Source organism: Zeus faber, assembly GCF_960531495.2.
Source record: "Zeus faber genome assembly, chromosome: 6".
NCBI lineage: Eukaryota > Metazoa > Chordata > Actinopteri > Zeiformes > Zeidae > Zeus > Zeus faber.
In genome coordinates, this window is record NC_137201.1 from 19,495,142 (window position 1) to 19,506,694 (window position 11,553).

At 47.3% G+C, this 11,553-nt stretch overlaps 2 protein-coding genes across 2 annotated transcripts; one reads left to right on the top strand and one right to left on the bottom strand.

Moving 5' to 3' along the window:
• Positions 1–300: 300 nt before the first annotated feature.
• On the top strand, positions 301–3,728 carry fth1b (ferritin, heavy polypeptide 1b). The gene is made up of 5 exons (XM_080003043.1): positions 301–398; positions 969–1,070; positions 1,322–1,468; positions 2,483–2,608; positions 2,962–3,728. The coding sequence occupies exons 2-5, from the start codon at positions 969–971 to the stop codon at positions 3,118–3,120; spliced, it is 534 nt and encodes a 177-aa protein (XP_079859169.1). The 5' UTR covers positions 301–398; the 3' UTR covers positions 3,121–3,728.
• Positions 3,729–4,642: 914 nt separating this feature from the next.
• Positions 4,643–9,231, bottom strand: best1 (bestrophin 1; the record flags this gene model as incomplete). The annotated part of the gene is made up of 9 exons (XM_080002842.1): positions 4,643–5,633; positions 5,954–6,105; positions 6,206–6,286; positions 6,400–6,552; positions 6,861–6,938; positions 7,057–7,211; positions 8,343–8,576; positions 8,725–8,819; positions 9,080–9,231. 9 exons carry the CDS (start codon positions 9,229–9,231, stop codon positions 4,643–4,645), a joined length of 2,091 nt encoding a protein of 696 aa, XP_079858968.1.
• Between the last annotated feature and the right edge of the window lie 2,322 nt (positions 9,232–11,553).

The following is an 11,553-nucleotide window of genomic DNA, read 5'->3' on the forward strand; positions in this document are numbered from 1 at the left end:
TATGCAACCCTTACATACATGCACTTGAATATATGTCTCAATAGACGAAGAAAATGTATTTACTGTCAGGGCTAGCGTCGATTACATATTGCTCCCTTTTACTGTTTTTCTTTTGGTCTGTTGGGGGGGGGGGGGGGGGTCTTGAGATTTTGGGGGTTTCTTTCTTTTTTTTTTTTTTTTTTTTTTTTAAATAAATGATTTCAAAATATGTCAAAAGTCCAACAGCGTCGACGTCTAGGTCTCAGTAAATTCCCACAGGACCCGAACGCCGCAGGAGCATGCGCACAAGGGCCTCCGTTCAACGGCTGACGTCACACTACTCGCTTTGGCTCAAGTTGTTACGAATTCGTCTCAAGTTCCTGCGTCTTATTGCGAAAGAAACAGAATCTGCAAAGAAGGTAAGAACGATACAAACAATACGTACGAAACAATACATGCAGCTCTCTACCGAAAACACAAGTAAAACATGCGTGGGGTGCTCTAGCTCACATGTTCATTTGATTAATCGACGAAACCGGAGTCGAGCGTCGTGTTTATCCGCCCTGCGGTGTTCCACATGGGGATGGGAAGTGGGTGTTTCTCCTGTTGACCACCCAGAACCTGCCTTCCTATCACCGTATATATGTTATGATATCATGGGTGTCCATGTAGGGTTTAAACCCCAAAAAATGACTTTGCAGATTCCGATTCGGCCGCAGGCCCCGGGTCTCGGGTCTCCTTCAGCCCTGACCCAGAATGACCTCAGTACCACGACGTTTCATAATCGATAATTCATTTCTAGCAGCTGATTAATAGAAGTATTTCTGATGCTATTTCATTCATTCAATTGTTGTTGGGTTTTTTTTTTTAACTGAGCATTGACCTATTGTCCTTTAGTTGTTGCCTAATAAACATCCTGTTCCCTTGTTTAAAAATGACAAATCCCCCTAAAGATCGAGTTCTGTCGTTTTGTTTTTTGCCTCGGCCAGATGAGCTCACAAATCCGACAGAACTTCCACCAGGACTGCGAGGCGGCCATCAACCGGCAGATCAACCTGGAGCTGTACGCCTCCTACGTCTACCTGTCCATGGTGTGAAACGTTGAAAGTAGTAGTGCAAATAAAACCCCAAAAAACAAACAACGGGTGACATTCCCTCCGCCGACCCCGTTCTGCTTCTGGGGCATTCTCTCTGATTGCCTGATTTGATTTTGCATTCATTTAGCTGTTGTTATTATTCTGTCTCAGTCCCCGCTGCGGTATCGTGATTCCGTAGTCACAGGTCTTTTCATTTGTGTGTGTGTGTCTGTGTGTGTGTGTTTTTATATCCCTGTATCTTGCAGGCTTACTATTTTGACAGGGATGACAAGTCCCTGCAGAACTTCTCCAAGTTTTTTGGCGCCCAGTCTAAAGAGGAGCGGGAACACGCAGAGAAGCTGATGAGTTTGCAGAACCAGCGCGGTGGAAGGATCTTCCTGCAAGATGTGAAGGTAAAGACAACTGGTCTCCCAGGCGTAAACAGAAAGCTACGCAGGACGAGGATAAGATGAGATCCTCCGCTTGCAGCGACATCTCGCGGAGCCTGCGTTTTTCCCCGCTGGTTATATTTTAGAGGATATGCGGCTGCACCTCAGGGAGTGATGCCGCCGCCTTTTTACTTTGGTCAAGTCACAAAACAGTGCGGTTCAGTCAGAATCAGAATCTAAAATGCCGGCTGCTTTAAACTGCTCCAGTTTAAAACAAATCAAAGCTCAGTCTTTAAATATCTCCAAATGCTCTGAAGCCAAAGATCCCTTTCAACGATCGCGTTTTGATTAATATTGACGTTCAAGGAGACAAACCCACAACAGATGCGGTTCCGCAGTGTCTTTGTTTCCGTTCCTTCAAATAAACCAGAAACGCTTCAATGCACCGTGAACACGACTGGATGTTTTAGATCATTTTGTGTTTGGATAAGATGCGTGTTTTAGACAAGCCCCAAACCACAGTGTCCATATGGCTCACAGGGCTCAGCTGCAGCTGTTCCCCCGTCGTTCTTGGCAACCAGATTTAGGTCACAGTCGACCGCGGTTAAAAACGGCTCGCCCTCGGTGGAGAATCTCACATCTTGATTCGCTCCAAATGACAAAAGAAATGACGTAGCTCGTGGAATGAAACGGCTGAACAATAATAAGTTGACGGAGGTATGGGAGTGTAGTTCCACAGCGCCGTTATCATTCAAAATATAATGACATCTTAGTTTTAAATTGACGTTTGAGATACAGTCGATGTCATCAACCAAACAGGGATGCCTGGTTGCAGCTCATGAGACCGATCCAGAAAGTCTGTCTCGGGGTTTGTTTCAGTCCATGTTAAACCAGTGGTGCTTCCACTTTTCAAATGGAATTAACTGATAGAAAATACAGCAAAATGAGTTAACTTTGACAAAAATATGTTGGTGTCGATATTTTATTGTCTCATCCTCGCCGACGCGTCTCAACACGACCGCCTGGTTCCTCCCCTAGAAACCGGAGCGCGACGAGTGGGGCAGCGGGCTGGAGGCCCTGGAGTGCGCCCTGCAGCTGGAGAAGAGCGTCAACCAGTCGCTGCTCGACCTGCACAAGATCGCATCCCAGCACGAGGACCCTCACGTAAGAAACGCAAAATAAAATAAAACAAATTTTCCCCGTCGTGAAATAATATCGCTCTGACAATATTCAAGGATCAGAATAATATTTATTCACTACATCAAATGAAGACGCAAACGGATTTCGAACCAACAAATTATGCGATAGTCGACTAATAAGTTCTTCCTGCTGTTGTAATGAATGCATTCGGAGAGAACTCAGAGACGAAACCATTGAAGCCTGCGAACAGTTGTTCCGGGACAAAATGACCGTTATGTCTCGATTACATTAGCAAAAATACAAGAGTAATTCAAAGTGCAAGGGACAGAACATTTGACAGAATGAAAAGAAAACCAATACTCCACGCCCCCCGACAGATGTGCGACTTCATCGAGACGCACTACCTGGACGAGCAGGTGAAGTCCATCAAGGAGCTCAGCGACTGGATCGCCAACCTGCGTCGTATGGGAGCGCCGCAGAACGGCATGGCCGAGTACCTGTTCGACAAGCACACGCTGGGCGGCGATAGCAGCTAGAGCGCCCCGTCGCCGTGGTGACGTCGGGTCGCTTCGCATGTCAGTGATGTGTTATATGAAAATAAGTCGCGCCTGCGGTTTCACAAACATATTGGCGCTTTGCAGAGATCAGATCCTGTTTCCGGCGTCATCACCAATCATGTTATCGATCCTTTTGTTAAATAGAGGTGATCGGGTCTCTCTATTTATCATGTATCCAAACCACAGAGCCTGAGATACGGTGATGTCACAAGCCTTTAGGAAAAAATATTCTCGTTGTTTTTGTTTTTTTTGTTGTTTTATTTGGGGGGGGGGGTTTCTAAGAAATGTTTTGAACGATCACTGTCTGCTACTTAATATATATACGTGGCTTATTCATGTACGAGATGGGCTGGCTCCTTAAAGTGAAGCGCAGTTCTTTTGAGCTTTTATGCTTTTCTGTGTTTCTGTGTATGTTTTAATGAATTATTTTAAGTTGATTGATCTCTCTCCTCTGCAGATATTTGTTGGATGGAAAAATGTATCTTCCAATGTGTCACTGCAAAGTGTGTTTCAGGATTGTATATATTCTAGCGTGTGCTTAAATTAAATACAAATAAAGTTGGGTCCAAGGCTTGTTGAATATTAAAGGGACGTGGACTTTATCAAAAAGAGGTCAAGAGGTACAGGCCGATGTGAGCTGTGCACTGATCACAGAGATCAGAAAAATACAACCTACAAGCAGAAATATATTTACAACTGGTTGTGATTGAATTGCTGATATATATATATATAAACAAATCGATATTTACACTTGTGAAAATGCTTAACTAGAAAAGGATTAAGAACAAGCAGCTTGCTATACATTCAGTTTTCTACCATGTTACTGGAGCTGGCCTTGACAGAAAAGCGATTCACTACAGAACTTTTATCTCTTGGTTCAATGTGACTCACTCTTCTCCATCAACTTGGAGACTATGGAGAAACTTTAATGTCACTTTTCACATAATGTTCCAGGGTGATGGGACTTGTCAAAGTGCTGACAGTAAATGTAAGTCAAAGGGAAAAGCTCAGTCAAAAAATAAAAAATGGAACTGGCTACCGAAAGGCAAGTACACAATACGAAAAAAGAGCACTTATTTTTAGGTTGGAAATTTCCCTGTAAATTTGTTTGTTGGATCAATAGCTGAAGAGGAAGTATGACTTCGGACCTGTATACAGAGAAAGTTGTTCTTTATTAAAGAGAAACATTGGAACCACACTAAGAAAAAGACGAAGACATTCCGGTTTCCATGTTTTTCCTTTCACTCACTAATCCTCTAAATGTTTCTGTTTAAATCCACAAGGTGCTTATTGCACCTTAAGTAGGTTAAGTTGTTCCGTAAGCGGCCGGAAGTCGAGATTAACATAAACGTAAACGGATGCAACTGATAATGTGTAAATTAACACAATGAACTCATTCACAAGTACTGTACGTATGTTAACTCTTTTCATTCTCACTGTTACATATATATTTCTTTCCTGAAAAACAAAACAAAACAAAAAAAGCAGTTCATCACATTCATCACACTCCGGACGTCTTGTTTGTTCCGCTCTCTGCGAGGACGTTCAGCAGGTGTCCTTCGGCAAATGAGATTCCAGAGTCGTTGGGTGAGTGTTGCTGATTGGCCGCTTGCTGTAATGACACGGAAGGGGCCGCTGTGTTTGTGTGGTTGCTCAGCCCGCCGTTGGTGCCGGGGTGTCCCGAGTTGGTGTGGGCCGTCCCGTTGCAGAGCCCAGCCATGGTGCCAGGGGTGGAGGTGGGGGGGCTGCTGCTGGGGTTCCCTACCGCGCTACGGGAGCAAGGGGTGAACGAGAAGACCCTCTCCCCTGCGGATCCCACCCCCCGGGCGCTTGAGGGTCCCGGCTGGCTCTCGGCCGAAGGCAGGGCGTCCAAGGTGAGGCGTGGGGGCAGAGGGCGGCGGGCCAGCAGGCCGTGCCCGGGCCTGAGCTTGGAGATGGGGCAGAGCACGGGGGCCGGGTCGGGAAAGGAGAAGGTCGGGGTGCCGGGCGTCTCGCCGTCCCCCCCCAGCCAGGGGAAGGCGGACGAGGGAGGCGGGGGCATGTTGTCCGGTACCAGTAGCTGGCAGTCCAGTGCCGCCGGGGCCAGGGAGCTGCAGCTGCGGCCCCAGTCGCCGTGGGGCCGGCGGGGGGCGGGCCGAGGGCGTGGCACCGCAGGGGGCACGCAGTGTATGGGGGTTTGAGGGCAGCTGTAAAACCCGGGTCTGTCGTACAGGGACATGGAGGAGAAGGCGTAGTCCGGGTCCCGCTCTGGGTTGGTGGGCTGGCGGGCTTGGCCTGAGGTGGGCGCAGCCTCTGGCTGCAGGTAAAGAGGGCAGCGGCTGAGCGGAGCCCCGGGGCGCCGGCGCAGCAGAGTCACCCGGGAAGAGCGAGGGAAGTTGGGGGACTGGAGGAGCCGACCCAGACCCCCCAGCAGAGGGGTGGAGTAGTTGGCCTCCTCGTGCTCCTTGATCTGTTCCAGGTTGGACTGGAACTCCATCTCCTCCTTTGGCACACTGGTTTGGATAAGTTAGACGGTTAACAAAACAATGCAGGATTATCTGCCACAAATAGATAGATGGGTTTCCTGGTCAGCAACGATCAATGAGGTACGTGCATCCTCCCTCATTTCCTTGAATTTTAGGACATCTTTTTCTTATGCAGCTTTAAGCCACTTTGTACGATCTTCCAGTACACGTTGATACAATTTTTCATAAACTCAGCCTGTGTTTTCGACTCCTCATCAGCCCTCTCGTCATCCCCTCTGCCGACACTGCACCGCGCAGACGCATCTCAAAACATCAGTCTGAGAAACCCGTTTGTTTGTTCATCAAACCTGATGTCCAGTGCTGAGCCCATGAAGGAGGGCTTGCGGTGCTCTGCGCTGGCTGCCGTGTACGGAGGCTGCGGTTCGGACTCATTCCAGTATTTATCCCGCTCCACTGCCGGCAGGCTGTCGTACATGTTGTCCACGGACAACAGGGACACCTGGGACAGAACGTGACGCAGGACACGGTGAAGCAGGCCGCCGGTGCGCAAAATTACGCCCGATACGGGGATGGGAAAACAGGGAAATCTTCATGCAAACCTGTAGATTGCGATCAACAATCCAGTTGGTTTCAAAGTCGTCGTCATCTTCACCAAAAGGGTTTATCAGCTGCTCAGCAACCTAGAACCACAAAAAATGAAGGTAAAAAGCCATCACTTGAGCAAAATCCATTCCATTGCTTTATTTCAGGTTGGACCAATGGGACCATATCACATTCTACATTATCTTCATGCCTTAAGCCAGCCGACATAGAAGAAGAACTGCAGCAGGGTGAAGACGGGCAGGTAGAAGTCCAGATCGTGGCCGGGGTAACCTTGGGCCGGGTCCAGGAACTGACGCCCGATCAGACAAGCCAGGAAGAAGCTGTAGACGGCCACAGTGACCACCTAACCAGAGGCAGCGTGTGACAGGGTAGAATGTCACGTCAGGCCTTGAAAAAGCCTTTTCGGCTGCATCGTTTCATGTAGGCAGGTTTGTTAAATCAATGTCTGTATTGGGGTCAACGTTGGGTTAATCATTGATGTGGTGAATTCTGGAGGATGCACTAAGCTGTTAATTTCAACAAGAGGTAAATCAGCAGATTGACAGATGTTGGTACTCATTTCCCGCCGAGATTTTCTTAGAGGAAAGCATGCCGCTCACTAGATCTACTACTAACCTACTTACTACCATTTCTACAAAGCACCACAACCACCTGAGTGTAGACCAGAGGTAAGCTGATCCAGTCATAGCCATACAGCTTCATACACCTTGTCCGTAAACTATTCAACTCCTAAAAAGAGAACAGGAAGGGGGACAGAAAACGGTGTATAACTGCACGCAAGAGAGGACCCATATTCCCTCCTCGCCTGGGGACCTGTGGGGACCTGTGGGGACCTGTGGGGACCTACGGTGAGGATGGCGGTGAGGGCCACGTCGTTGTTGATGCGGCCCTCGGTCCTCGCCCTCAGGGCCAGGTTGACGAACCACATGCAGGGAACCCAGAACTTGTTATGAGGAGAGGGGAGGTCCTCCAGGTGCCTCAGCTCCTGAGTGGTCATCAAGCCTGAAACGGAGAGACAGCAATGCTGGGTTTGGTTGTCTGATGGGTCGTGTCTCTTTTTTTGTTTTGAAATGGCGATCCATTGTCTGTGATTACACCACAAGTCCACGTTGCATGTTTTCCATCTTTGCTTTGCAGCTTTATACTGGCAGTAACACCAACAGCCTTCCTTGGGATAAAAACTGATTTCATCTTGATCTTCTATGAGCTGGAGTTGTTGTTTTGCCCCTGTCCCTGCTCGGCTCCAAACCCAGCCTCTAATCTGCTGCTGCATTGCTAAACCAGTCCAAACACAAAGAGTCGGGGTTCAACACGTGAAGAATTACAGGGTTTGCATTGAAAAAAATGTGCACACAGGTCGAGGCAGCGTCACCATCCACCCGAAAATTGACCTACAGCCAAAACCACTCAATCTAAATTTGATGATGTCTGTAAATCCGCAATGTAATAAGAAATGTAACATTCCAGAGAAATGTTGACTCACAGACTGACTCCTAGGAAAGGTTAATGACGTAAATTTCCATTGTTTTTTAATCCACTCGGGCACTTATTTGGTATTTCCATCAACCTGCGGCTAAAAAAAGAACACGGAGCAATGGAACTGAGTGCCAATCAAAACGTTCAGCTTCAGCCTGGATCCCGAGCAGAAGGAGAAGAGCAAACCACCGTGTTCATGAGGCTGGAAGTTGGTTGAGAATGGTTGGACCGAGGGATTGAGGGAAGTGGATCCAGATTTCCGACTCGATAACCCTGACACCCAACCCTTCATTCCAGAACACGTAATTGATGAGCTCTCTACGCTAACTGATGCTCTGAATAAATCTGTGACGGCGGTCTACCATGCTCCACTTTCAAAGTCCAAGGACCATTGTCCTTGGACGGTGAATTTGAGAACATGGGACAGTTAGAACACACTGCAAAGGTCTTCCAGTGCTTATGTTCATGTTTAGTCCATGATCGGGTAATGGTGGGCTATCCGGGTCACCAGTATTGTACTCGATTCATTCCCACTCAACTTGATTTGTTCCTTCTACAGCTTATTGGGGACTTTTTAGGCCTGTCTGCGGCCTCTGGGAACCTTTGTGATGAGACCGATAGGGCGGTTGTGTTCCTCCCGAGGTGCCCTAGACCTACCTGCCTGCACCAGGTGCTCCATGGTGGGGAACCTCTTGTAGACCGCCGTGCTGACCGAGCGGTAGATAAGGACACCCGACAGGTTGGCGTATCGCATCAGGGTGCGGCGGGTCAACCGGGCGGCCTCGTCAGCTCCACGGACGTGACCGCCGACCAGCGCTGAGAGGCGGTCCGGCCACGGGACGCTCTCAAACTGACCCCACCACCGGGACACCACCAAGGTGACGTAGAAACCTGTAGCAAAACGCCAGCATTAGCATCAGAAATGGACACTTTTATAAACAGAATTTTAAGACTAGGCCAACAAAAAATGCTTTATCAAACGAAACATTAGCCGTTGAGCGCCACTGTAACCGGAGAGTGACCAGGCTGTGGAACCCACCCAGCACGAAGGAGACAGGGATGAGTTCTGCGTAGTGGTCACAGTACAGCGAAAGCTTCTCAAACTGTCTTTTCTGATCTTCATTGAACACAAACCTGGGAAAGAAAAAAAATTGTTTTGAACAACTTTTACATTTAGGTGGAAAGATCAACAACAAAAACTTAAACATGTTACAAAATATATATCTGAGTATCCAATGTCAATATTTTTATCCGATCCACTGAATTGAGTGTGTTTGTTAAAGGTGATTTTCTTTATAAAGCGTGGCAGAGAAGTTTTAATTTAAAAGCAGTGCAGTATATAACTTTTAACTTAGTGTTCTCCACTATAAGAAAGCAATGAAGGGGCTGTAGACCTGTAGACGATGCTGAAGAAGCAGTAGAGCGTAGTGAAGATGATCAGCTCCCTGTAGAGCAGCTTGTAGATGCTGCCCTTCCAGCGCAGCAGCAGGTGGGAGAAGGTTCCCAGACCCGCGTCCGCAACCCGCCGCGAGTAGGTGACCGTCATGGCTGCTGCTCACCGGCCGGACGGGCTGGAAGAGGCCTGGCATCAAGGAAACCCTGGAGTTCTGCTGCACCACTGCTTGCCGGCCAGAGTGGACCGGAGAGGCCAGACATGAAGGAAGCCCTGCGGGGTCCAGACCAGGGAGGGACCAGGGAGCCTTCAGCTGAGAGGAAAACCACACAGCTGCCTGGGTCGCACAGGGCCTTCTGAGATAGATAGATAGATAGATAGATAGATAGATAGACAGATAGACAGATGTCAGGAAGGTGGCAGTGGAACTCACCGTGGTGTGGAAATGGTCGTGCCAGCCTCCATATAGGAAGTTGGGGAGAAAGCGAAGGAGGGAGGAGAGGAGAAAGGCACTTCTCCGCCTCCGGTCACTTGACGTGTTAATCTGTTTCTCCAACAAAGCTGCATTGTGAGGTCCAGGTCCAGTTAATCTGAACAAATCTGGGTGCCACATAAGACCCACGTTAAAACAAAGACGTGCACGAATGTGTTCAACTGATTTTTACTGGGTCAATCTAGTTTCAGCTTTGTATGTGTGAATAATGTGCGTAGAATCAATATACACCGACTCCTCCTTTCTTAAATATACGTAAACATTTGAAACATGGTTTGATTGAATATGTGCAAACTTTGGTCTGTGGCCCCCTAGGGGGTCCGTGGAGGAATTGCATGGGGTCAGCAGCAGGATTATAATTATTATTTATATTTTTTCTTTACATTCTTTTAATTATATATATTAACATAAAATATATGTTTTGTTTTTTAGATTATCTTTTTTTTAATACATATATTATTTGTTTATATTCTTCACAAAATATACAAACGTACCCTCAATAAATAAAGTGAATTTTATTTTGTTTAAAGAGAGAGAAGGATTGTTATATTTCCCAATCTTTAAATATATATACACATATTCATAAAGTTTCCTGTTCTCTGGTGGGGTGGTGTGTCCATCAGACCCTCCTATCAGGTGGGATCTCTGTGGACCCCTAGTGGAAGAAATGTCTGGATCAGAGCAAGAGGAATAAAGGTGTTAGTGATTAACCCTTCATGCATAACTGCAGGGAGCAGAGCAACAGCAGGGCAAAGTTGTTCCACGGGGAAAAGGACAGTGTTTCAATTCGGAAACTAGGATTTAAATGTTTAGGGGGCTCCAGAGAAACCTTGGAAGTTTTTTTGACCACCATGGTGAGTGTGAATACAATGCAACGGTGTGGAACTGTGGATAACAGTGTGAATGAATGTGATTTCTCCTGCGTCACTCTAACCTGTTTCTGGTTTGACAGTACTGCACATTTTTTTGACTCGGAAGTTGAAGTTATAGGTGATATTCACACGACTTCCTGTACAAATCTACAGTTTTCCAGCTCTGGTCTGATTTCACAGGGAACAAAATACATAGTTTTATCTTATAGTGTTCACAGCAAACAGAGTGTTCACGGCTTGTTCGGTGACTGCTTTGACTGTACATTCACATTTTGCCAGTTCAAGGAGTGTTTCAAGGACTTTTGGACAGACAGACAGACAGACAGACAGATAGATAGATAGATAGATAGATAGATAGATGGAATAAACTATTTAAGGATTTTCTGAATTTTCCAGGGATCTGTTACTTCAAGCCCTCAATAAGTCTTCCTCTTGAGGATCTTCGTGCTGGGGTCTCTTCTCCACCTCCTCCTCCATGGTCCTGGAGTTCCCTGGGACATGATGGATGCCTTTGAGGGACTCCACAGCGTCCACATCTCCTCCTCTCCTCCTCCTTCCTCCGCTGGTGGCCTGGGGTACAAGGTCATCAGGACAGGAACAGGGCCTGGCATCGCTGTGTACGCCCCCGACGCCTTCTTTGGAAAGTCCATAGTCCTGGACCAGCAGAGAGACCAGGAGAGAGACCAGGAGACCAACCAGGAGACAGACCAGGAGGGGTGTGCTGTCGGTAGGTGAGTGCCATGTCCACAGGCTCCTTTCCATATGGCATAGTCAGGCAAATGCCTGGAGCCTCACGCACTAGTGGGCCTTGGGAATTTGTGTGAATTTCATTTTATTTATTTATTTTTTGTCACTACAGCGATCGGCGCTGTGCACATCCCATAAGAATCCCAAAAAAGGTCCCCTAGAATGTACAGAGTGGACACGGACACGGTGGGCGGAGGACGCGCTTGTAGTGTTGAGACTTTAGTGATGGAAACTTCAGTTCTTTACGTTGAATGGAATTCTCACAGGCTGTGGGGCTTGTGGCTAACAGATGTTTTTTTTTAGTCCATGTTTGCAACGCAACAGACCAAATGTACATATGTGGTCTGAGTTCATGCATAAGAT

What these genes read in the sequence shown, in the direction of transcription:
- fth1b (XM_080003043.1), top strand. Translation starts at nt 969, where the DNA reads ATGAGCTCACAAATCCGACAGAACTTCCACCAGGACTGCGAGGCGGCC. An exon ending in CCTACGTCTACCTGTCCATG is followed by an intron (nt 1,071 to 1,321) that starts GTGTGAAACGTT and finishes TGTATCTTGCAG; the next exon opens with GCTTACTATTTTGACAGGGA. An exon ending in TCTTCCTGCAAGATGTGAAG is followed by an intron (nt 1,469 to 2,482) that starts GTAAAGACAACT and finishes TTCCTCCCCTAG; the next exon opens with AAACCGGAGCGCGACGAGTG.